We start from the raw sequence: 25,452 nt of genomic DNA on the forward strand, positions 1-25,452 counted from the left end.
GTTGTTTTTGTAGAGCAAATTTATTTATTGATGTAACTACATGGTTATTACTTTTATTTCATAATTTAATTCTAACGTTTTATGTTTTAACTTGACCATCTCGCCATAAGCCAATGATTTCAGTTAAATATAATTATATTTATATATATATGAATTTAAAGTTATATTTATATATATATATGAATTTAAAGTTATATTTATGTATATATGAATTTAAAGTTATATTTATATATACCACATCTCTGTAATCAGTTTTTCAGTACTGCAAATATTTGTTTCTAGTTTTAATGTTAGATCGATTTCTCTTTTCAGTTTAGATGTTAAACAATTTTTATTTGATTTATTTACTAGCATTCTGTTCATTTTCGTATGCATCAAGTACAATAAAAGTTATGTAATGTTACAGTTGAAATATATTATTATATTATACATATATATATATATAATAAAGATATATATATTTATATATATACATTACATAACTTTTATTATATATATTATTATATAATTTTATATTAATAGCATAGAATATGTAAATGGGATGTGTACTAAACACAAACTTCGTTTTATATGCTTTCCGATAATTTATTTCTCATCCTTTAATTAAACACACACCCAATGATGGCATTTGTTTCTTTATGTAACACAGCTTGCTAAATAAGCATTTAATTTTCTTTTAGACATGCAAGATAGATAATTACGTGATATAAATATATTAAATCTTTATATGTAACTTTTAAGGGTGGGCGTTTTAATTTATTTAGATCATTTATTTCGGGAGCTATTTGTAAAACATGAATTATTCCTCCAATGTTTCATCATCACTGTAGTTTCATTCACGTTTCTTTCTAATAAGCGTTTATGCACATTTTATGCTTACAAATTAATTAAACTCATAGTTAAACGCCAGGGAAATATGATCAACATAACAAATAAAAAACGTAATAAAATATTTGTTTGATTATATTAGAAATTAGAATTAACTTGAGAATAATAAGAATGGGAAAAGCAAACTAAAACAAATTTAACTAGAACGAATGCAAAGCTTTAATCGACAATTAACCGCTTTGTGCGTTGTTGGGTGGACAAATGGTCATTTATTGAATAATCGATGTTTACTATTCAATTTATTTAAGGTAACATTTTGAGGGAGAGGTCCATCATTAGTTTCTTTCTCGATGTTATCCGTTTCTGTTTTTTTTTTTGCAAAACTTGGTAATAAAAAATATATTATAATTATATATTCATATTGAAATTTAGCATGACACGCGCTTGCCAAAAATAAAAATTTGAGGGGCTTAGGGAAACGGGCGCGACGAAAGTAACATTCGAAAGAAAAAAATGCAAATAGGACCAATCCAATTAATACATGCTGCAGAAGCTGTGTAGTGCTCGGAATATATCCGTATTAATATATTCCATGTTTATTTTTTGGAGTTTCCGTTGTGGCTGGCTTTTGGTCCGATACTTCCTTATGAGAGGTGGAAGGACATGCTGCCCTCGTTTGCGGCCACTTTCAGCTTCTGGCGCATCACCTCACGACTGGAGTAGTCTGGCAACTTTAGATAGTTGACACAGGTCATCACAGACGGTAAATAATCGTTTGGGTTTTGGTTCTCATCCAACGTCTTGCGCACGATTGTCAGTGGCGGTGTGAGGGCCTTGAATCCTCCAGTCGGAAGGCGTGGTGATCCAGTCACAAACTGTAAGAAGGCACGCTGTTCGTCGCGGTTGTAAGAGGCCAGGATCTCATACAGATATTGGATAGCTTCCGATTCCTGGTGGAATCCATGATCTGTGCGGCAGCTCTCCTGCAGCATTTTCGTTTCCCATTGCGACTGCTGTTGCTCGCTGCCCGATCCGCAGAAGACGCACTCCAACTCCTCCGGATAGAACATTCGCAACCGTTGGATTGGAAAAACGGAATCAAAACCTGCAGGTAAAAGTACACATTTTGTCAGTAATTTTCCAGATGCAAACAGAAAAAGCCACAAAATACAAGCTGCAAATTTGGTCAATAAGCTAGTGTGTTGAACTTCGACTTACCTTCACGTAAAGCCTCAAACTGTTTTTGGACACCCTCGATAAGGAACCAGTATGTGACCAGGGAGATGTATTGGTGAAGGTTGTGGACAGTAACAGGTGTGTCACGACCTCCTCGACACAACTCTATATTGGCATGTCCGGGCAATACGAAGTCCAAGCCTAGGTCTGCGATTGGGCAGCCATCCAAGTCTAGCTGTTCAATCTTAAAAAAAAAATAAAAATAGATATATAAATTTACGCAATTTACGGACTAAAATTAACTTAAATGTATTTTTTATTTGGTACAAAAGTAACTTACCTTTTCAGTCTTTTCCATGGCATCGATGTTTGGATCGGATAGAATGAACTCCCGCTGGCGAACCAAGTCTTGGAGTCGCACTAGAGTGTTTTGGACCTCTGGGGCCACACGCATAAGATCGGCCAAGCCAATTGAATGCTCTTCGCTGACTAACCAGCGATAGAATGGCAAAGAAAAAGGCAAGTCCAACTAAAACATTATAAAAATGTCAATCAAACTGAATTAATTTTTTTTTTGCAAAATTATCATACCATGCGACTGTCCATCACTGCCTTTGCCATGAACTTTCCCAGAAATTTGAATTTGGCCTTGGCCTTGGTCATTTGTGGAAGCTTCGAAGATTTACCGAGAGGCAAAGGGAACAGGCCATGCACCGCATGCACATAACTCGTCGTGGTTGTAGCCGTGGTAATGCTAGAGTTATTTGTATTGGTGTTCTGTTCTACAACCGTTGATGCGATAGTGGTGCTGATAGGATTTTCCATTGCTACTGGGTTAGGAGAATTAATATCACTAAATTGCTGTGCTATAATCATATTTAAAGCATTCTCATTAGCGCCGGGGCTAGAGGAGCTGTGCTCCACCAACTGTTGGCCTGCTCCGCTACGTAAGACGTGCGAACGGCTACTAGCGCGGGTGGGTGGATGCTGGTGTTGGTGTGCGGTGGTTGTGGTTGTAGTAGTGGTGCTGCTCACAAGCGACGCTCCTGATGCTGGGGGGTTCTGGTCCATGGTGGTTGCCTCAAGAGCATCCTCGATGTGTAGCACAGTGCTGTTGGACTTGACTACGTCTACAATTGTTACAGAGTTCTGTTTGTAGCTATCACTGCCATTCCACAGCCCAAGATCAGTACGTTGCAGCTCCGCAGAAACCAATGCGTAGAATTCCAGTGTAGGTCCCAGACCAGTTCCCACCTCATTCTCGTACTGAATTTCTAGCAATGCCTTCGAGTGCCCAAAGTCCTGTAAGATGTGCTCTGCCTGCTTAAGTATCTCTGTCCTGGAAATTGCTCGCTTGCGGCGATCAAGGCGAGGAGCTACTCTTTCTGAAGACTCCGCTGCATTAAGATCCGGCGTAGTGTCCAACAGACGCTGAAGAGCGCGATCACGATCAAAGCTGGTGGCGTAGAAAAGCAGGTGACGAGTCTCGAAGGGAAAAAGGAATGGACAGGCCATGCCTATCTGGGGAAGCCACTGTGGTAGATTGCCTGTCATGATGACAAGCGGATCCTGCAGCTGTCGATTCGCCTTGGCCATGATTTTAGGATGTATAAACTCCGCCTGGGAGATAATGTTTTGGCGCACCACACAACCGTAGAGATGCTCCCAGTGACGATTTAGAGCATGGATAACTCGCAGCATACACAATGCATCCAATGAGGCGTCTTGTACCGTCACCACATCAGCTGGAAGAGAGTTGCTAAGGAAAGGCTTTAGAGCTGAAATTACTCCAGGAGCTATTCCTTCGTGCCATAGTTCAGTCTTCTTGCGCATGAACTTGCTGCTAGATTTATGAGCCTTCCTTGTAGACCCGCCACCGCTTGTAACTCCTGAAGATGAGGAGCACGAGGAGGTAGCATTTCCACAGCTGGAAGCGGAGCTTGAAGTACTTTGTTGCTTTTGCACGCCACTGCTACCCAAACCGCTGCTGGATGCTGCTCCCGCAGCTGTTCCCGAAGACATATCCTCCTCCACAGGACGATAGTAAATAGTATGTTGCTGAACCCATATAGTGGCGTTTCCTAAAAGAGTCTCGGACTCGTTGTCGGTCTCAGGCTGTTCACTGACCAGCGGCGAGAACTGCTTGACCGCCTGATAGACCGTCATGTTATACGGCAACACGTGATCCCCGATCGTAAACTGCAGCTTGTGTCTGAAGCCCGCCTGGGTCATCACCACTGCTGCCACATTGTCATCCATATCCTCTTCACTGTCGTCATCGGAGTCTGCACGGATGCCGCCATAGCCGCGCACCACCAAGTAACGCTCGATGGCCTGGACCATAGCTAAGGGGTCGATCTTTACAGTGCCGCCTTTCCACTGACGTAGATTACTGCACTGCGGATGACGTTGCAGGTTGCACTAAGGAAAAAATTATTTTGTTTAGAAATCATACATTTGTTTTAGTTTTACATTTACAACTACCAATGTCATTGCAAATATAAATGTAATTAGTATAAATTGTCCCATACTAACCTTTAGCTGATGGGTGTTAAAGAAACGCAAAGCACTCTGATTGGACCTTCCTCCAGGGCCGGCAGGAAAGTCGTGTACCTTAACGGGGAACTGTTCCAGTTGCGTGACACAACCATTTAACTTGGCCACAAAAGCTCCGAACGCTATCGGCTCAATATTTGGCATCTGACCGACGTTCTGAAGCAAAGGCTCTAATGGAAGGCCAGCAAATACGTGCATAAAGCTGCGTAGGCGTGCATCGCGATCAACCAATCCAGTCTCGCTAGTCATATAGTTAAGCATGGCTTTTATCAGGCCCGAATGATTTACCTCGAATGGAGAGATGTCACTCTCCAATAGGATAGTCTTCAATTCGAGGAGAGCATCTAAACAGTCGTGGTAGCTTCCGTTAAGCTTAAACAGAATGCTGGACAAACGCTCCAGGACATTGGTACTGCCCGCTGTGGACAATAGAGTATTGCCCGTCGACGATAATCCCACTCCACTAGTCTCGCTCTGAATGGTGCCACTCTCTAAAGCAGCCTTGCTCCTTCTGGCCTCCTGCTCAGTGTAACGCTTTACAAAATCTACAGCCTGTTCGCGGACCCACTGACGCGCCCTTTCCCTGTTGGCCGCCGCTAGGAGGTTGGCGTGGGATATACTCTTGCTGATACTCGCCGCAACGGCTGCGGCGTTCAGCCCTCCGGCTCCAGTACCAGCGCCAGGTTGGCTCACCGTGTAAGCCAAACCAGCTCCGGAGCCGGAACCAGTTGAGTTAGAGTGGCCGGAATCTTTAGAAAGTCCGTGGTGCTGCTGCTGAGACTGCTGGTGATGATGATGATGGGTAGTCTGACGGCCCCAGCGAGCTGGATTGAGCGAAGCCAGGAACGAAGACTTGCTCGATCCTGCATTGGACGAGTTTCCGGCGTTAAAGCGGGACTTGGAGCTTCCAGAACCACCTCCCGAACTGGGCGTACTCCTGCCCCCGTTGCCGCTACCAAGACCTGGAATAGCAAGAGGATTGGGTAGACCAGAGGATAAATATTTATAAAACCCTAGTTGTCTATCCTACCCGGTTAGACGAATAGAAAATATACTTACTTGTAGCACGGCTGAGAAGTTCATGCATAGCTGAACTGGCTGACGAAGGAGAGGCTCCCCCTGCTCCAGATCCCGCCGGTGCGACTGCTGCATCTTCTTGTCTAGACTTTGCCCTGCCACTGCTTTGCGATTTGCGCTTCGGAGGAGCTTTTCGCTTTAGCATGTCCGTCATCTTGTGCTGCAGCGCAGAAGCCGAGGACGAGGAGGACGAAGACGAGGACGCCGAGGCAGCGGCACTGCTGGTGGAGGCCAGTGCTAATTGTGCAGGCTGTTGATGCTGTGGCTGATAGATCACCTGAGGCACCTGCTGCGCTTGTTGCTGAACTCCAGTTGGTAACAAATCCAACTGCGGTGGTGGTGGAGGAACTGCCGGTTGCTGAAAGTGCACGTACTGGCGTGGATCCCCCTGCTGGGCCACAAAGAAGGCAGGTGGTGCTCCGGTGGAAGACGACGGTGCCGAGCTGCTGTAATTATAACCACCACCTGTGGTAGATGAGCTTGTGGCGTCTAACGCTCCAGTAGGAGTACTTTTGGCGCTGGCGGTAAGGGCGTTCATGGCATGCGAGAAGCTCTTCACGCTGTACGATTGATGCTTGCTACTGCTGGGAGTCGTGGAAGCACTCGACACACCCGGACCGCTATCCATGAAAAATGGATTTACTTGCAGGCTGTTGGCGGAGGCAGGAGCCGATTGTGATCCGCTTGCAACTGAGGTGGACGTAGCGGTTGTGCTAAGCGGTTTCGGCGAGGAAGTCGCGCATATCGGATTGTTTGGATCAGTCAGCTGAGTAAACTGGTAGATAACTCCCTCACGACGAAAGTGCGTGCCGAAGACATCAGGAAGTTGGCGCATTAAGATTTCAGCCATTTGAAGAGCTCCTACCACTATGCGCAAATCATTGCTACCCAACATGCCAGCAATGTGGCTAGAGACCAACTGATACTTGAGCACCTGACGTAGCAACTCTGGCGTGGCATAGTATACCATCCGAAGAAGGGCGCGTAGGCACTTGTAACGCACATTTGGTCCGGCAGAAGAGCTGTAGACTTCGTACAGAACGTTAAAGATGTGTTTGATAAAGTCCGCAGCCAGACCCCGCTCCTCCTAAAAAAACCCATAAGATAAAATCGTTAGAATAAACTCAATATAGTTCCATATGAATAATTCCTTACCTTAAGACATGCAATTCTAGCATCCAGAGATGGACGGCGCTTTACTTGATTGAGGTTGACACTATTGCCTAGTGGATTATTATTGTTGTTGTTAGAGGACGCTGCTGCAGCTGCAGCGGACGTGGAAGCTCCTCCCGAGGACACTGTTGTAGTCAAGTCCTGGCCCGCAGACATGGGAGCAACGTAGTTATGGTTAAGACGACGCTGAACGGGTCGTGTTGTGCCCGTGTCCTCATTAATCTGCTGCATTGCATGAAAATCAACAGTGTAGGTGCGTCCAAAGGTGCTCAGGCTTATCTCGTCCTCGCTGCTCTGGTTGGCGGCCTCAATAAGGCGCGAATCAATTGTAGAATAGTTATGCCAGGAGCCGCGATCATCGCGCCACTGCCAATGCACCTGATCCTGGGTATTAAGCGTGGGTCTGTCCAGCAGTGAGTCCACAGAGAAGATTCCATCCAAGGGTAGGCGCGGCATTAACTCCCCAATGAGGCAGGTAAGTTCGTACAGCTCTGAAGGCGAGCGTGAGATCAGCTCCACGTGGGTAGCACTGGCAGCAGCCGGCTCTGCATTTCCGGTGAGCAAATAAAGCAGGGTGGCCGCTATATCGTTCCTTAGCAAAGAAATTGCCAAGTCTGGACAGCTGCAACACATCAGGCTTAGCATCCGAACCACGGCTGTGAAGGTTCCTGTATTCAGGATGGCTGGTGTTACCAGCAGTAATTGCTGACAGTTTTTCAACAAGTCCGGAGTAGCGATTTGCTGTAAGCGCTGACTGTCGTGCTGGAAACTCTCCACTAGACGACAGAATGCGGAGCAAACGCTTTCAACACATTTCTTATCCTGCTGTGAAAGCAAGCGCGCTAGTAAAGGCAAACTTTCCGCTACAAAGTGGAATTCCTCCGGATGCATGTTAAGACAGCAATTAGCTGCAATCGCCAGAGCTGCCCGCTGGGCCACAATCGAAAAGAAGTCCAAATAGGTGAGGCAGGCCGAAATTCCATTTGCCTGCAGGATGGCCTTGTTGTGACGCCGTGACAGAATCTCCAAAGCTGATAAACTTTGTTCAGCCACATCCATGCATTGGATAACCTGAAGTTTCTCTAGAAAGACTGGAACCGCTTCCACCACGGTGCCTGAGGAGCGGGGCAAAGCTTCTAGCATATATGCCAATGCCCTACAAGCATTGTTCATGATATCAAAATTGTGCTCCATACGAAGGAGTTGTATTAGAGCAGGTACCACCTGCTTGATTGGAAACCCGGCAAGGGTGTCCTCATTGCCCATCACCAGCATCTGACACATTTCAATGGCAGCCTGCAGCTGCTGGGATTCGTCGTGCGATTGTAAGCCTTGCAGAAGTTGATTGGCCTTGGAACTGCTGCTGTTACCAATGGTTCGGTGGAGAATGTGTGTCATCCTTGGGCCAAGGGCCCCGAATAAATGAGGCGGCAGTCCGCGAGCTTCGAGCAAAGCCTGTAATCGACCAACCTCGCTGTCATCGCTCTCCGAATCGACGGCCGCAGCTCCCCCTGATCCACTGCCATGACTAGTCGTACCGATATTTGAGGGTCCTCCGCCAGGAGCCGACCCCGATCCAGTTGCAGTCACATTGTTGCTGTTGCTGGCTGCTTGGCCGGCACTGTTGTTGCTGCTGCTCGACGCGCCCACGGCGCTGGTGTTTCCTACTGATGAAGCCGATGCTCCAGTAGCTGGTGTTACGCCTCCCGCTGATCCTCCTCCGCCGGTTCCTCCACCGACGTCACGAGCGGCACTCAGAGCGGCCGCTACAATGCTTAGATTTGCAGAGTTTGCACCTAGAGCAGCATCACGAAGAATGTCACAAAACCCATCATCAATATTATAATTCGGCATAGCTTTTCAAGACAATTAATTCAGCGATTGAATGATTAAGTAAACACATAGAAACAGTCAAAAAGAAAAGCAGACTTGACAATAAAAGCTAAGACGAAATACATTTTCAGGTACACATGTAACAAAAAACTAAATCAAAATATTAGCAAATCTAAAGTAGAAGGTCACGGATGGAAAAAGGTCAAGTATTGGGTAAAAGAACAAAAAATATGTGCTGCCACCTGAAGTGCCTTTGGGTGGTTGACGCGGGTTAAAATAAAATCATTGCAAGGCTAAATGTGTATGTGGATAGATTGGAATTGGTGCGAGTGTGATCGATTGAGTTTTACGTTTACCTGGCGTGATTTGCTGTCCACCTGCATGCGGCGGTCCACTTGGCGGTTGTTGTGCCATCAAACTATATGTTAAAGCATCCGAAGCTGCTAATCAGACAACGAGACGGAGGCCAAGACGAATGCAGAGAGCGGGTGGTAGAGAGAAAACAGAGCAAAACAAAGTTAAGTTTTCTATTATTTTGGTTCAGTTCAGTTATGGCAATTATTCGGCAGACACCGCGAGCAAAGCAACGCAGGAATGAGCGAGCGAGGGACGAAGAAAGATGAATGGGAGGTGGAGTATTTTTAGGTGTGTAGTTTGTTTTTTCTAGTGCAGTATGGGTTATATTAACACCTAAACTACGACCAGCACCAATAATAAAGAGAATAACCAATGGCCGACAATTTGTAGAGTACTCACGTTCAGGGTCGTTTTGATTTCCATATAAAAATACTTCTTGTTATTACTATACTTATACTACTGTTTGTAAAATCCCTATAGAAAGTCTTCTCTGGACAGTGACAATCATAAAAGACCTCTGTCTTAAGCGGACCACAATTAACCTTAATCCTATAGAGCGTGTGTGTGCTAACATTTCCTTTTGAGACGAAAGCGCCCAACTATCTCCTCCCGTATTCTGTTTTTTTAATGGTTCTGTTGCCTGCACACCCGTTTAAAGTTCTCTTTTGCTTCAAACCCTATTATGAATAATGTTTAAGGCCCCTGGATTTTGATTTGCTTGCGGTCTCTTGTCCTTTCATCCTTATTTTGCTCTTCCTCTTCCTTCATCTTCTTACCACTGCTATGCGGCACTTTGGGGCCCTGGTTTAGTTGCTGCGCTGGTTGTTGTTGTGGGTGATTGCTGCGATAGCTGAACAAGAATCCGGGCTGCACGAGCGTGGCTCGCTGCTGTTGCTGGTGATGTAAAGCCAATTGCTGCTGTTGCTGCTGTTGCTGATGACGCACGGCAACTACAACGGTATTGCCGCCCACCTGTTGATATTGGTAGGTACCAGGCGGTGGCAGCAATTGCGCCTGTACAGCAGCAGCAGCGGTGCTATGTTGCTGCTGGTGGTGCTGCTGCTGTGCTGCCGCTGCCGAACTCACACAAGAACCCGTCTTGCTACGTGAACTGCGTCGCAGTGAGGAGTGTTGCTGCTGGTTGTAGACAACCTGTTGCTGCTGCGGGGGCACAAACGTAGCCGCTGATGTAGCTGTTGTTGGCGTGTAGCGGGTAAGTTGCGGGGGTGGCTGCTGCTGAAAGAGTGCTGGCGGTGGTCCTGCTCCTGTGGAGGTAAAATGGTGCGGTGGAGGTTGATGCAACACAGCCACTGAACTATGGTAATAGTGCGTCTGCGGTGGCTGAGCCTGCTGCACGTGTTGCTGATGTTGATGCTGATGGTGTTGCTGCTGTGCAAAATAAGCGGCAGCAGCAGAAGCTGGGGGATAGTGGGCCGCTGCTGCTGCTGCTGCCGCTGCTGTCGGAGTCACAAAGGACGACAAGTGTGCAAACTGATGTGTGGGCAGCAATTGAGGTGGCTGTTGTTGGTGTACTTGTTGTTGTTGCTGATGCGACGGAGGTTGTTGTTGGTGCTGCGGTGTCAGGGCATATGATGTGGTTGTTGTGGCCGATGTGAGGTGCGGCATAATGCTGTAGTCAACAACGTTGTTGCTGGAGCTGCAGTTGCTGCTGCGTGTGGCACGCGGCCCGCCCCCTCCAGCTCCTGTCCCCGCCCCCTGTCCATGGGGGGCGGCACGTTGCTGATAGCCGGACGACGTTGTTGCTGTTGTTGTCTCCTTAATAGTGTTTGCTAGCGCCGATGTGTTGTTCTTGAATTTTTTCAGGTTGCTGGTGGCACGATGGGGTTGTTGCTCTCCTTCAGGAGTCAAGTGTGAGTGAGGTTTGTGTTTAGATAGAATATGTTCGGGGGTTGGAAGAGAGAGAGGGAGAGGGAGAGAGAGAGAGAGTATGGGGAGACAACAGTTAACAGCTTTATTTTTGATATTTTTTAATCTTTATGAGACTTGTTATTTTCTTGCAGCTACACTACTTGAGTTAGTTAACTGGTTCTTTTTCATTGTTTAATGTAATGTGTAAGATATTATTTTGAGCGCAGTGTGTGTTTGGCGTTCTAAGGGCAAAGGCAAGGGAAATCAGGAGAGGAGACTGAACGACCTTCTGTCGCTGACAATGATGATGTTGCTGCTGTCGCCTCTGATGTTGCAGATACTGCTGATCCCTCACACTAATCTAAGCACACGCACACACACGCACCCGTCCGTGTTCTCGTAGTTCTTGATTTCTCATTTCCTGTTGAATTAATTAATTCCCCTTTCATTATTGTTTATGCTGCACTTTGTGGTTGCTGTTGCTGCCGCTGGCTTACTCTCCTCTTAACTCCCTCTCTCTCTTTTCTGCGCCTTTGCTGACACCACAATCCTTTTGCATTTTCACATCGGTTTATTGTTTTTACACAAAAACAACAACATCATCATCATCAACAACATAAGCATCAGCAATTTAGGTATGCTTTTACTCAAAAAGCATATAGGAAGAAGTTTTATATTTAATCACATTACATTCGATTAAAACGATCAATTTTGTGACTAATTAAATTCAAAGAAAATACATTTGCAACAAAGACGTGCAAAATAAATATTTTTTTCGTGAAGGTTAAAGGGGTTGTATTTCTGTGGCCGATGTAAATAAATAAGCAGTAGAAAAAAACTGTTTGTTCCTTGCATAAATAACAACTGAGGCCAATCGTAGCACATTTACAAAATAATTCACATATCAGTTAAAATAATGTGGACGTTTCATTACGTTCAGATATATAAGCGTAAATTATATTAAACAAATTAAATGAATGACTCTCTGTGATGGGTAAAAGGCAGGGCTAAATGAATATGGTAATGGTGTTGATGGCAAGGTGGCCACAGGCGACAGCACAGCCGTAGTTCTAAACACTTTCCCTGAATTAAAGCTTTCTTTGGACCTTAAGTTAGAAAGTTATAGATATACATGCAATGCAGGGAAAGCAGCTGATAGTAGGGTACTCAAATAAATGAAATTTTTTTTAATCAGCGCATTTTGCCACACATACACTGTATACATACATACGGTATACATGTACGAGTATATTTCTGTTCCACACGGCACAGTATACGAATTTTAACTGCCGGGTCGATCATTTGCCTGGCATATTTGAGTGCGTTGGCATTTCGAACAGCTCGCCTTTTATCAAAATCACAAAAACACTTTAGTAAGCATTGAGAAATAACGACAAGGCGATGGCTCTTCGTAAAATGAATGCTTCGTTAATGTATATAAGTAATGCGTATTCTCGCTACTGATAACAAATCCGCAGCAAGACAATAAAAATCACATTTTGTCGAAAGCTTTATGAGAAAGTGCAATTCACTTTGGCTACTCAAAAATATATATCATTAGACCTAGAAGGTGTCTACCAGTTTTTATAGGCGTACTTATTCAAATTAAGCTTACAAACGCTCTAATCAGGACTTTGAAGATTCAGTTTAAATAGAAGAACTATTGGCCTTTATAACCTTTCGCGTTGAAATAAATATAAATGTACGTAAATTCACCTATGTTAGTGGAAAGCATACCCAATATTGGGAATTAATAAATGTTAATATATAAACTGTATACTCATTATGGTGATATTTTTACAAGTGGTTATAAAGAAAAAAGCTACACCACATTCAATATACAACAAACTTAACGTCAATTTATAACGTAATAAAGGACATTACACAAAATACGAATAAATTAAAAAGGGATGTTATTCGCTAAATAAGAAATCCAAAGAAACTCACCACCAAGTTCCCCAATCAGTTGCTGGGCGAATTCGCTCTCCGAGAGGTCTTCTTCCTCGATGTCGTCGTCTTCCTCGTCGTCAACGTCCTCCTCCGTTGTGATCTCGTCTTCCTCGGCAACGATTTGTGGGTCTTCCTCGTATGAAGAGCCCGCAGAGTTTACAATCCCGTAGAAGCCCACCTCCTCTTCCTCCCCTTCTTCCTCTTCCTCGACGTCCTCCTCGTCGTCTTCGCCCAACTCCAAGGGCTGGCGCTCCGCCTCTAATTGACTCTGTTTGTGGATTCCTGATACCTCTGATTGATTAAGACCAGCTTCAAGGGTCGAAAGATGGTCGTTAACGTCTAGATTTCCGTGCTCCAAATGCTGCTGTTGACCTTCACTTTCAGCACCAGCCCGACCTACTTTTGCACCCTCTGTGTCCAGCAGATACTGTTGTGAGTGACGCAGGTTCTTCCTGTACTTGTGTATCACACCTGACTTGCTACTGGATCCGGATCCGACTGATTCTATCCTGTTGGCCGTCGTGTTCTCAGATTGTATTGCCTGCTTTTCTGACTTATGGGAGGAGCGCGTGTGGCTAGCCTTGCGCGTTTTTCGGTAGTAGTTCAGCAGGTTACCGCTCCGTCCGGCGCGAGGAGCTGCTGTTCCTCTGTGCGGAGTGGTCTCGACCACAGCTAAGGATCCTCCAATACTGTTCTTTTCTTTGTTTCTATGGCTGCCCAGAAAGTTGGTAGAACTGGCACTTGCTCGAATTTGGTGATGGCGTGCTGCCGCAGCACTGCTTGTGCTTGGCAACTCCTCCGGGGAAACGGTCTTAGATCGAGTGCGCTGTGCAACACAGTCTCCGGATGCCTGACGAGGAGTCTGGTCAAAGCTTGATGCAGCTAAGCTAATTTCTGCCGCTTCTTCGCCGATTCCGGATCTCAACGTCTGCTGCAAGCGGCGTTTTTTAAGGGGCGAGCAAAGCTCCACCAGTTGATCTCCACCGGGCGCCACTGAAAAAGGCATTGAAGATGACTTTCGGATTAGCACTTCAATTCGATCGAAGGGTTAATAAATATTTGTTTTATTCTGAAGCTTTTTAACCGATAGAGAAAAGGGAAGCAAATGCCTGTTTTTAAAATTTAGACAAATAAACAAATACACTTTGATAAATTTAGAAAAGAAAAAAAGTTTATACGAAAATTGTTTTTTATGTCCTTGCTAGTCAAAAACCGTACGTTGTAGCATTAAATGTCAAATGTTTTTAATATATATATGAAAATGGTAGAACTACTTTGAATTAATATGCTATTGATCCTTTATTATACCCATTACTCGTAGAGTAAAAGGGTATACTAGATTCGTTGAAAAGTATGTAACAGGCAGAAGGAAGGGTTTCCGACCATATAAAATATATTCTTGATCAGGACCAATAGCCGAGTCGATATGACCATGTCCGTCTGTCTGTCCGTCCGTATGAACGCTGTGATCTCAGGAACTACAAAAGCTAGAAAGTTGAGATTAAGCATACGGACTCCAGAGACATAGACGCAGCGCAAGTTTGTCGATTTATGTTACCACGCCCACTCTAACGCCCGCAAACCGCCCAAAACTGCCACGCCCACACTTTTGAAAAATGTTTTGTAATTTTTTCATTTTTGTATTGGTCTTGTAAATTTCTATCGATTTGCTACAAAACTTTTTGCCACGCCCACTCTAACGCCACCAAACCGCCCAAAGCTGCTACGCCCACACTTTTGAAAAATGTTTTGATATTTTTTCATTTTTGTATTGGTCTTGTAAATTTCTATCGATTTGCCAAAAAAATTTCTGCCACACCCACTATAACGCCTACAAACCGTCAAAAACTGTGTTTAAGACTCTCCTTCGCCCTTCCACTAGCTGAGTAACGGGTATCAGATAGTCGGGGAACTCGAATATAGCGTTCTCTCTTGTTTATTTGATTTATTTATGGATATAGCAAGAACTAATAAAACGAACTTGCCGCTAAATCTCTCGGCTGATAAGAAAAGTTTATACAACTCACATTGGTGGCTACTGATGCTAGCTTTGTTGCTGCCGCAGTTGTGCTGGTTAAGCTGGCGCTTACGACTGCCGGGAGATAGCAATGGATCACTCACGACCGGGGTGGAGTTGAATGCTGGCGAAGATGGGGAACGGATTGCCCCCAACGAGCGCTTGGAGCTTTGTGAATCCTTGCTGCTGCGGGCTGCTGCGGAGTGGCGGCCTTGACTACGGGATCGACGGCTGGATGTTGCAGATGCAGTCGAGGAGGCGGCTACCACGTCGAGGGAGGAGCTAACAGCAGGGCCTGATAATGCAGCCGGTGTGTTGCGTCTCTTGTTTTTGTGGTGGCTCTTGTTGCTGTTGCTGCTTGTGTGGTTGTTGCGTCGCCTGTGGGACGAGTGATTGGTTGAACTTGTGGTGTTGGTCCCACTGGTTTTATCAGCCAATGTCACTGATGTTGGTGTTGAACCACCGTCGTCGTGCTGCCCCTCCGTCAATGCAGAGAGCGATTGACTTTTAACGGATTCGGCCATAGACGACACTTAACCGCACCGGCATCGAACACACTTAACATGCCAACACAACCAATAATGGAATATTGATCTCGAAATGTTTGCTCGTAATCGGTCCGTTAACTAAAGGATGGTAATAGTCTCTAAACAGCTTTAAATTTAATTCGCTGTCGTTTTCTCATTAACAACACTATTGAATAAGCACAGATTTTTCCTCTTTCAATTCACTACAGTTTTCCTTGCTGCTTTCCTTTCGCGAGCTTCGTTTAACAGATTGGTGGTGCTGCAATAAAGAAGGTAAAATGCAAAGAGGTGATAACAAGAAAAAGAAAATAGCAAAATCCAACGCACTTCACGGTCACGTTGCACTGAAAAAACAGAAATGCAAAGTGCTAGGATAATAAAAATCGAACCCAACACAAAATCTCGGTCGAAAATAATTTGTTTTTGCAATGAAAAATGTAAACTAGTTAACAGATGAATCCATTATACATTAGACCGATCTGGACTGACTAATAACACAAAATGGCTGGGAATCAGAAGACGTGGCTTTTAAAAAGGAGCCACAGAGGAGACACGGAAGCAGCTAATGCCTTATCCCAGACTAGTTGGTAACCGCGGAGTAGACAGGAAATTCTAAAACTTCTGACAATTCATGAGATATGTGGGAAATGCCCGAATAGGGAAGAGGGATCGAGAAGTAGCAGTACCAAAAACGCACAAGGGATAAGAGGAATACGAAACATGGCACTTGGAGGCCTAAAGTGATTTGGCAAAACCGGGTTGACTTAAATCAGGAGTAAAAATAGAGAGAAACGAGAGAGCGAACGGACATTGCTGAAAGTCAGATGAACAAAGGCCCTGCGTTTCAGGACAGGTAGTAGCAGAAGCAGACAATACAAAAATGCCACAGCTTGAGTGGTGCTAAATATGGCTTTAGCAAGTTAAAAAATACCAATTTAACTACAACTTATACATACTTCTATACTGCGACCAGCAGGATATATTAAATGTCGCTGAGGTGTATATTTCAGTCAATCTTTTCGAAAACTTTACATTTTACTCAACAAGCTAGAGGTGATTGTTAAAGATTTTTGTGAGGTTGAAACAAGGGGGTATATTTAGGTAATACTGTTTGTACATTACAATAACATATACGTTTTCGAAAATGTTTAATTGTACGTAAGTCTTGTATAAAAGCAAGTATATACAATACTTCTGCACTCCTAAGATAACACAAAGAACAATTTTTCTTTAGGTATTTTTTGTTTCAGTCTTATATTTAACCAAAAATAAAAAATAAAATACTCATTTATTGACTAGTTTAGAATATGTTGCACAGAAGGGCAATAGAAACTACGCACCAAAAGTGAACAATGGAGAATTTACCACCACCTTTGAAAAGATACATACAACTCGGAAACACTCTTGAGCATTTGTCCGCATATAAAAACAGTAAATAAGTTAACAGCTGTTTGTTAGCAGCCCCCAACACGTGCACGCGAGCGAGGCAGAAAGTAAAAAGAGAGACCGAGAGCAGACGGAGAGGGAATGTTATGAGTGGAAAGATGAACGCTGGCGCACTCACTCGAGCACAGCTGTATTAATCAGCTGTTCTCGGCCGTTTTGTTTATGTTCTGTCTTTCGTAATGTCAAGCATGTCCGTGCATGTGTGAGTTGGCTATCTGCCTCTTCTTCCTATGTGTGTGCGAGCGAGAAACAAGTTCTGCGAGCATGTGTGCGTGAGTTGCCATGCTCGTTTCGAAGAATATGGAATGGAAGCAATCGAGCAAAGCACAAACTTTCTGCTTCTACCTCAACCAACAAAAAAATATGAAATTTGAGATTCGTCCCTTCTGCGCTCTTTTTGAGCACATAATGGTACTCGGCAACTGCGTTTACAGACCGCTTTTGCACACAAAATAGTGCGTAGTTTCAAGACTATTGCCCTTTTACTATATGCTTTCTCTTACAACTTGCATATTGACGGCTCTGCTCAAATTGGACAAGCAAACACGATAAAGTAACGAATTATTCAAACGAATCGTCAATCATTTGCCATAGTGACAAAGGCATAGTGCAGGCAAACAAATTTTTGTTTAAATACAAATACAACAAATTCAGTTCAAGGCCATCGACAACATCGGCGGTTTGAGTTTGATAAAAAAAAAAAAAAAAAAAATTAGACGTATTCGACATTTCAAATGTAGAAACAAAATTTCATTTCAATAGACAAAATTTGTCTATTTAAGTTACATATACTGTGATTAATTTATAGCAAACTGGGACCTTATATTTCTGTTCACGAATTTACTTCTCAGATTCCATTTTCATATCTTTTCTTTTTAGATCAGTGAATTTTAGAAAAACCACAGGCTGAAATCGTTTAGTATCGTTAGTCTTGCATCTACATGCCTATGTACGTATAAATCGTACGAAATCGGCAAATGCCTACGTGTGTCACACGGACTATAGGGCGTCTGTGTGTTCGTTCCAAACACCCAACCCAGAAAATACAATCTATCTACATTTATTAGTATCTATTCGTATCCCCGACCCACAAGTTTTTCACACCGAAAAGAGCAGACGAGAAAAATAATAAGCGAGGCCACAAATGGCAGCGCCTTCATGCACAAGTGTGGATGTGTGAGTGTTCTGTGCCTGTGTGTGTCAAGCGCTTTGCTTTGCATGTGGCAGCTTCAGCATATGACGATTGCTATGTGGTTGCTGCCATCGGTTGTTTTTGCTTTTTTATAAGAAGTTAAAAACGTGAAACGGTGAGGGAGCAGAGCAGACTCAACTACCTTTATGCATTGAAAATTACTTTAAGCATCCCCATTATTCACGAGTATTAACACATTTAAATACAATTTCTATAAATATTTAACACACTTATCTTCTAAAATACACATATGTATATGTATGTACATAGTTTGTGTAAAACTTTAGTTTCCTAATGCAAAAGGCGCCATTGCTAAATCCAAACACCTTCCTCCAAAATCTAGTCTATTAAATTATACTTATGTAAGCATGTTCCATCTAGGTATCGAAGTAAAAATAAACTTAAATTTGTAACAAAGTTGGGACAGCATAGACGCATTCTTATGTCAGCTACACGACATTTTGACAACCCTGGCTCGAACATAATTGATAACAACCTATGTGCTTATGTGCCTGCGTTAGCAGTGCTCTCCCTCCTCCCTTTTGACCCTTCTTAATTTCCCCTGTTCGTTATGCATTGTTCGTGCTGTGATGTTGGCATTGTTTGTAACTTTATTTAAATATCGCTAAAAAGAAGCAGTTGGGGGCATTTTTAAGCTGGTCCCAATAGTGTTGCCCTAGCAAGTTTTCTGTATTCCCCATTTTCCGTTTCCGCGTCAGGTCGACATTTATTTTTGTCTCTTTCTAATTGGCCAACGAAAGTAATCAGAAGTTGAATCAAATTTTGTTGGGCCTTATAGATATATGTAGATAAAGACTAATTTTACGCACTGTCTTACCCCGTTCTCCGTTGAATCCAACAATGTAACAATTACGTATTATAACGAATAAACGGATACAAGAACGCAATAGCACGCCGCCTGGCAACCCTATCGAGTGGGTGTTGGGTGGAACTAGACATGCAACATTTTAATGTTGAAGGTTTGTTAGCACATAGAAAAACTTAAGTTTTTAGAGGCAAGGTCAGCAAAAAGCATTGTTGCCAGAAGGGGGGAAACTTTAGATCGAGTAAATTATTACACATTGTCAGACTTTACACAACGCCTTACATACATATGTGCACATGTTCACGGCTTCAATATACAGTTATACATACCACTTCGAAGCACTTTCCACGGCGAAAATCGCAAGTGAAAAATGATTCGGTTAACTGTATATTCTTTATTTTATTCGACTCAATTTCGTGGGCTATGAGAGATTTGAAACCGACTAAAAAATGAAAAGTCGATTGAGGATTGAGGAATAGGACAAAAAGAAAAGAAACACACAAAAGGGAGCACGCTGCGCTGTATGTGCGCGAAAGAGAGAGAACGACGGCAAGCGCATGACGACGTACACACATACAAAAGCTTACGAAGAAAGACGGAGGTGAAGAACAAATGAGTCTTAGTATGTACAACAATATAACAAAATCAAAGCGATGAGCAATACTTAATGCATTCACAATTTGGGCGATTTGCATGCCCTGACCACAGAGAAATTCGATTTCTTTCAATTTTGGTTCAACGCAGCAAGAAAATATTCGGAATTATATAAACAGCGGCACCTTTTCAGTTTTGTATGTACCAATGGCCCCGAGTATATAGAAAATACAGCCGTTTCGTTGTACCTTTCAGCTGTGCACGCACTCAAATCCAACACACGAATGGAACACAAACAGCAACGTCCGAAAGTCAGCGTTCGGCGAAAAATGGCGACTGAGACCGAATGAGTGAAAGAGTTGCTTGAGTGTAAGAGCACAAGTGCTCTCAAGCCAATATTAATATTGTTAGTGCCTAGAAAAAGGGTTTTTGTGAAACATAAAGAAGCCATAATGCAGTTGTGATAAACAATTAAATTCAAACCACCTGGTTTGACCGCACTGGGAACAAATCACTCAAATTCCTCAAAAACAGGTCACTCAACCATCAAGAATGAGGTCAACAAACCGCTCTCCCTCTCTTACTGGCTTTGTTTTAGCCCAACACCTTGCATGTGTGTGATTATGCTATCCTAATTCATGTAAACACAAGAATAAACAAGTACATTTAAATTCGTTATTTGCTTCTACTCAAAATGGCCGAGTGCCTATGTTAAATTGAGTGATGCTCATTGCTTTTATGAACCTTTATTCCTCTCCCTAAATGCGATCAGCTGATTGTGCGCTTGAGAGCGGCGAGGGGAGAAAATAGTTACAATTACAACTCTAATAGGGTAGCTCGCTTTACCTAAAGCACTCAGCTGACCTCCTCGATCCATATATATATGTACATACATATGCACATACGTCATCTACGTACGAAAAACGAAGCAAAGAGGAAAACCACAAAAGCGAACAAAAGAAGACCATATATGCGGATTTCTTGTTCGATAATATAATGCAAAATATATTTTGGAATTTAAATACACATGAAAAATAAAACTATTTGTGAGGATCAAATCGTTTTTAAGGTAAAAGTGGAAAATCGACAATTTTTATTACCATCTCGTTACTCAAAATAACATGTATATGTTTACTTTTTTACAAGTGAACCATATGGAGTGGAATCACAATTAGGTCCAATGCAATTGTTTGCATGTGCAACTTTTTAAAATAATAAAATTAAAAACCAGTAACGAAAAATAATAAATACACATAAATACACACGCTCTCTCGGCCATATACACACACACCCATGCAAGTGCAGTACTAATGCAGCTGAGCAAGTAAAACTGAGAGCATCGGAGAGAAGACGTGTAATGAGGCCACGGCTGCTGACGAATTTGGGACAGGCAGTGGAAAGCAAAGACAAAAAGAGCCGCCCCAACTTTCGTTCACCGATAAGACCTGATATCGTTTAGGCAAACATTGAACACAAAAATATACAGCTGTGTTTACTGAAATAGCAGCGCTTATGACCTGCGATTCAAATTTTTAGTGGACAAATTCCTTTTTAATATCATTAGGCATTAAATTTCAGAGTAAAAGGATATACTAGATCCGTTGAAAAGTATTTTACAGGCAGAATGAAGAGATTCCGACCATATAAAGTATATACAGTGGCTCACAGCTTATTTCAACCAGCGTCTATCTGAAACTTCAACGATCATTAAAAGCTGAACTAAAATTTTTTTAAAAAAATTAAACCGCAAAATATTACTTGTATGTTTCAAACTAACTTGTTTTTTTAAAATTTCTTTGGTAGTATTTTTTAAAGAAATAATAATGAAAATTTAACTTATAACAATGCAATTTTGTGTGACCTCCCTTGTTGTCAACAACCATTAAATAAATTTTTGATCAAGATCAACAGCCGAGTCGATCTGGCTATGTCCGTCTGTATGAACGTCGAGATCTCAAGAACTAAAAAAGCTGGAAAATTGAGATTAGCATGCAGACTCCCACACTTTTGAAAAATGTTTTGATATTTTTTCATTTTTGTATTAGTCATGTACATTTCTAGCAATTTGCCGAAAAGCTTTTTGCCACGCCCACAAATCGCCCAAAGCTTCAACGCTCTTTGAAAAAGGTTTGGTTTCTTTTTAATTTTTTTTATTTGTCTTTTACATTTATATTGATTTGTAAAAATCTTTTTGACGCGCCCACTCTAACGCCCACAAACCGCCAAAAACTGTCAGTGCGGAAATTTCTCTTTCGCACTTCCACTAGCTTATTAGCGGGTATTAGATAGTCGGGGAACTCGACTATAGCCTTCTCTCTTGTTTCGATTACCATCGACGATTTCTTCTGGGAACGAATTTTGTATTGAAGAAATTTTATTACACGGCAATACATCAAGTCGCATTTATTAAATCTTAGCTAACCAGCACTTTTTATATACAAACAGCTGGCAGAACAGAGTGCAAAACAACATCTTGTCGAACATCGATTTGCAAATGAATGGAGTGCTCACGGTCAATCCCAATGGTTAGTTCCTCGTGAGGGAGTTGCAGTGCTCCGAAGAAGGCTGAGGCTTTTCTTGAATCCACGGAGCAGGACGCTTCCCGCTCGTATCCAGCCACAGTTCGAATTAGTAATTTCTGAAATCGGCTAGTCACAGTGGACATTTCAGAGGTAGCTATGACATTGAGCTCTCCGTCCAAGTTGGCCTGAAACTCGAGGCTGGGTGATATATTCTTTAGCTTGTCAATAAGACTTTTAAGCAATCTTAGGCTTGGTAGCCCTAAGGCCAACTGCGAATTCGGAACACTTGGTAACACGTAGGCAGACCAATCGCTGCCCGGGATTATAGTCACTGGAACATCGTGCACCACTTCACGGGCTTCTGTTGAAGACGATGTAAGCACCGAAGCAATTACCGAAATGCACGGAAACTGAATCCTTTGCAGCTTTAATTTGCAGCTGTTAACGCCTCCGCCGCGAAGCACAGATAAAGCTCTTCCGAGATTCGCCGAAGACATGTCTAGAACTATGTACTCCTGATCCGGGTGAGCAGACTCCATGCGATACTCCGGAAAATACTCCTTGGCTGCAATTCCTGCCCAAACCAAGGGCGATGCAGAGGAGCTCTGATCCTCGTTCACGATAAAATGCATCTGTCGAGAGCCCAGAATCATCACGCAATCTTTCGCCAACTTGGTCAAAGTGGCCACAATAGCCTGGAACTCTTTCATGTACAGCGGATCTTGCATCAGTGCGCGGAACTTCATCTTGTTAGCAAAGAACTGTTCAAGATCGTAAGGATCGGGAAATAAAGCGAGAAAAGAGAACAAAAATGGTCAGGACGGGCTACCAAAAACTAATAACGCACCAAAATCTATGTAACGATTCCTTAGGGTTGCCATTGGCTAAATATAAGACACACAAATTGGTTTTCAATATCAAAATATCCACAGCTTTGAGACCAAAATCTGGGTTATCCACTGACTGTAGAAGAATTCCTAAATCGTTAAAAATGTAATAATGCAAAGTGCTCATTGCAACGTTTTGTTTTATTAAAAAATCGATTTGTGATGAGGAGCTTACCCAAGCTGACTATTTCAGCTATTCAACCATTTATTAGCAATAGTAAATCCTATTTGAGACAACACAATCAGAAGAACTTAAACATTGCTTTACCGATAAAATGTTAAAGGGTGCATTATGTATTTCCATGATCCAAATCATTTTTCGTTCTACTCTCCTAACATTTTAGGTCAGCTTGAGATTGACGAAATCAAACTTATTGAAGTGTTCTGGGACGAGATTCAGACGACGAATGCGAGATTTCGGACCCATTATCCGGGAGGTTAATTGTGTGGACCAGGGCACAAGAGGGACCGAGTGGGTCCCACTCGTTCTCAGTCCTTTCTTTCGTTCTCGAGTTCGAATTTTTGAGTTCAATGTACAAAGGCGCACAAGCATGCGGACGCCAGCAAACCCACACACACACAGCACACTCCACCGCACATACAGAAGTGAGTAAAAAGCCGAGTGACGAAAACGGGGAATAGGAAAGAGAAAGAAGAGCCAGGAAAACAAAGAGCAGAGTGAGTTCAGAATTGTGTTTTGGCTCTTCTTTTCATTTATTTATTTGTATTTTTGTTGGTGGGCAAAGAGCAGGCAAAATGAAACGGAGCTCGACAAAATAAAGCACGCTGCCAGATACAAAAACTGCCTCGTTCTCCTTGCACACAAAGTCATCAAACTGCAAGCGACGATTCGTACGCCTTAAGTGTAGGGGCGGCTCCAGGGGTGGCTCACGGGGTTCCGGCAGCGGAAATCAAATTATAGCCCGTCTAGGCAGTCAAAATATATCCCTTTGCAGTTTAATTAACCTTCAAGGTTGGCCTAGAACCCGCTTCATTGCAGTTGATAATAAAAACAAGCTCAAACTTTTATGCATGGCAGTATGCTCAGTGAAGAACAAGAATTTTGCCAGCATCGCAGCGGGTAGAGCGCTTAGCCTCTACATTTTCCTTCTGCTTTTTAGAACTCTTCAAGAAATTATCTGGTACTATTTTTAATTTTTTTACAATAAACTTTGGTTGAATTAGTTGCTTTATTAGTTGTCAAAGTTGGTATACATACTTTTTAATATTAAGCATCCCTAAAATATAGAAAAGTTACGTAACTGAGTTCTCCCGGTTTATTTCTTTTTTTTTTTATTACTATACAAAGGCATATTTAATGACCTGACAACTCTAGCTCGCATGACAGGGGTGCCCATTTGGCAAACAGCTGTTTATTTCTGTTCTGTAAAATTTACCTATTTCACAAAGAAGAGTAAGAATAAAGGCTACATATCTAGAAGTTTGCTTCCATTACACGATGTTAATGGATTGCTGAAACCTTTCCGCCATTAAAATGTGCACATGCATACATTCATATCTTTGTATATACAATTAAATATTTAAAATTAAAACAAATGCTGGAAGAGGGAGGAAAGAACATAAAGCGCTGAAGAGAGGCTAACAATTAATCAGAAAATAAAAATGCTGAGAATAAGAAACGTGATTGCTTTGCAGTCTCACTTATTAACTCAGGCACACACACGCTAGCATGTAGATGGAGAATACCCCGCTGAAGCTTGCAGCATAAATAAAAGAGAAAGTAAAACTTAGCAAGATGTGCTCTTCCCCCGCCCTCCTCTTAACGATTAAAAAAAAAATGGCATTTCGAATAGAATAGACACACACGCGCACTCATCAGTGGATATAATACATAAAAAGCAATGATACTTGATTTGGGCAACCATTCTCTGATTATGTTTATCAACTATTTGGAAAACCATTCAAGTTCAATTATTATAACCTATGCACTCAGCGGATATAAGCTTTTCTGTGCATTTTCCGTAAAAATTAATGACACTACTCGGCAGCCATTGTAAAAATCAATATCGCGAGACTGCCCTCAGAACTCAGGGAACTTAAACCCAGCTGTCACTCAATTGGAAACTTCTAATAGTTAAAACACAACTTAACCACGCTTTTCCGAGAATTTATCAAAGCAGATCGGTGAAAAAAGTAATACAGGAAAATGCAAACGGTCGACATTTTGTTTTCCGTCTCGCTGGTGCTTATTTGAAACGTAAGTGTGTGTATGTGTGCGTATGTGTATCTCGCCTGAGCTCGGAGCCCCAAAAAAAGTGGTCAAATAACTTCTTCGAATCGCTCTAGCCCCGCCATTGCAAAGCTTCTTATTTTCATTGTAGTTCACAGCAGTCGCACTTACCTTTCAACCAATTGCAGAAGTTTTCAATAAATCTGCAGTTTTTACACACTCGGCAGTTTTCACACGCGACGGAAAACAATGCACACCAGTGTGACCGCGGCTTGCAATGTTAACTTCTAAGGCGTTATCGAATCGACTATCGACATCGAGCATTGGTACCGATGAGGAACGCTTATCGTGTGAAGCGATTAGTTTATTTAATTGTGATCTATGCATTTGGGGTTTTCCGTTATCTCCGCCACAGTGCGCCGATGGCTTGC

At 42.7% G+C, this 25,452-nt stretch overlaps 2 protein-coding genes across 8 annotated transcripts; both read right to left on the minus strand.

The window, feature by feature from the left end:
• Positions 1-1,077: 1,077 nt before the first annotated feature.
• On the minus strand, positions 1,078-25,322 carry LOC6535327 (E3 ubiquitin-protein ligase TRIP12). Of its 7 annotated transcripts, none has more exons than XM_015191581.3 (12): positions 25,193-25,322; positions 14,847-15,622; positions 12,817-13,812; positions 9,777-10,265; positions 9,000-9,083; positions 6,793-8,606; positions 5,620-6,724; positions 4,540-5,522; positions 2,596-4,425; positions 2,345-2,533; positions 2,047-2,248; positions 1,078-1,933 (listed from the first exon to the last, which is right to left on the minus strand). In XM_015191581.3, the coding sequence occupies exons 2-12, from the start codon at positions 15,358-15,360 to the stop codon at positions 1,473-1,475; spliced, it is 8,667 nt and encodes a 2,888-aa protein (XP_015047067.1). In that variant the 5' UTR covers positions 15,361-15,622; positions 25,193-25,322; the 3' UTR covers positions 1,078-1,472. The 7 variants fall into 7 exon arrangements, with proteins under 7 accessions (XP_015047067.1, XP_015047069.1, XP_039232178.1 ...); XM_015191583.3 differs by having other exon boundaries at positions 9,000-9,086; XM_039376244.2 differs by having other exon boundaries at positions 9,777-10,856.
• Positions 21,799-25,301, minus strand: LOC6535330 (checkpoint protein HUS1). The gene is made up of 2 exons (XM_002095950.4): positions 25,193-25,301; positions 21,799-22,704 (listed from the first exon to the last, which is right to left on the minus strand). The coding sequence occupies exon 2, from the start codon at positions 22,687-22,689 to the stop codon at positions 21,853-21,855; it is 837 nt and encodes a 278-aa protein (XP_002095986.1). The 5' UTR covers positions 22,690-22,704; positions 25,193-25,301; the 3' UTR covers positions 21,799-21,852.
• Positions 25,323-25,452: the final 130 nt, after the last annotated feature.

This window comes from Drosophila yakuba, chromosome 3R, assembly GCF_016746365.2.
Source record: "Drosophila yakuba strain Tai18E2 chromosome 3R, Prin_Dyak_Tai18E2_2.1, whole genome shotgun sequence".
Classification (NCBI taxonomy): Eukaryota; Metazoa; Arthropoda; class Insecta; order Diptera; family Drosophilidae; genus Drosophila; species Drosophila yakuba.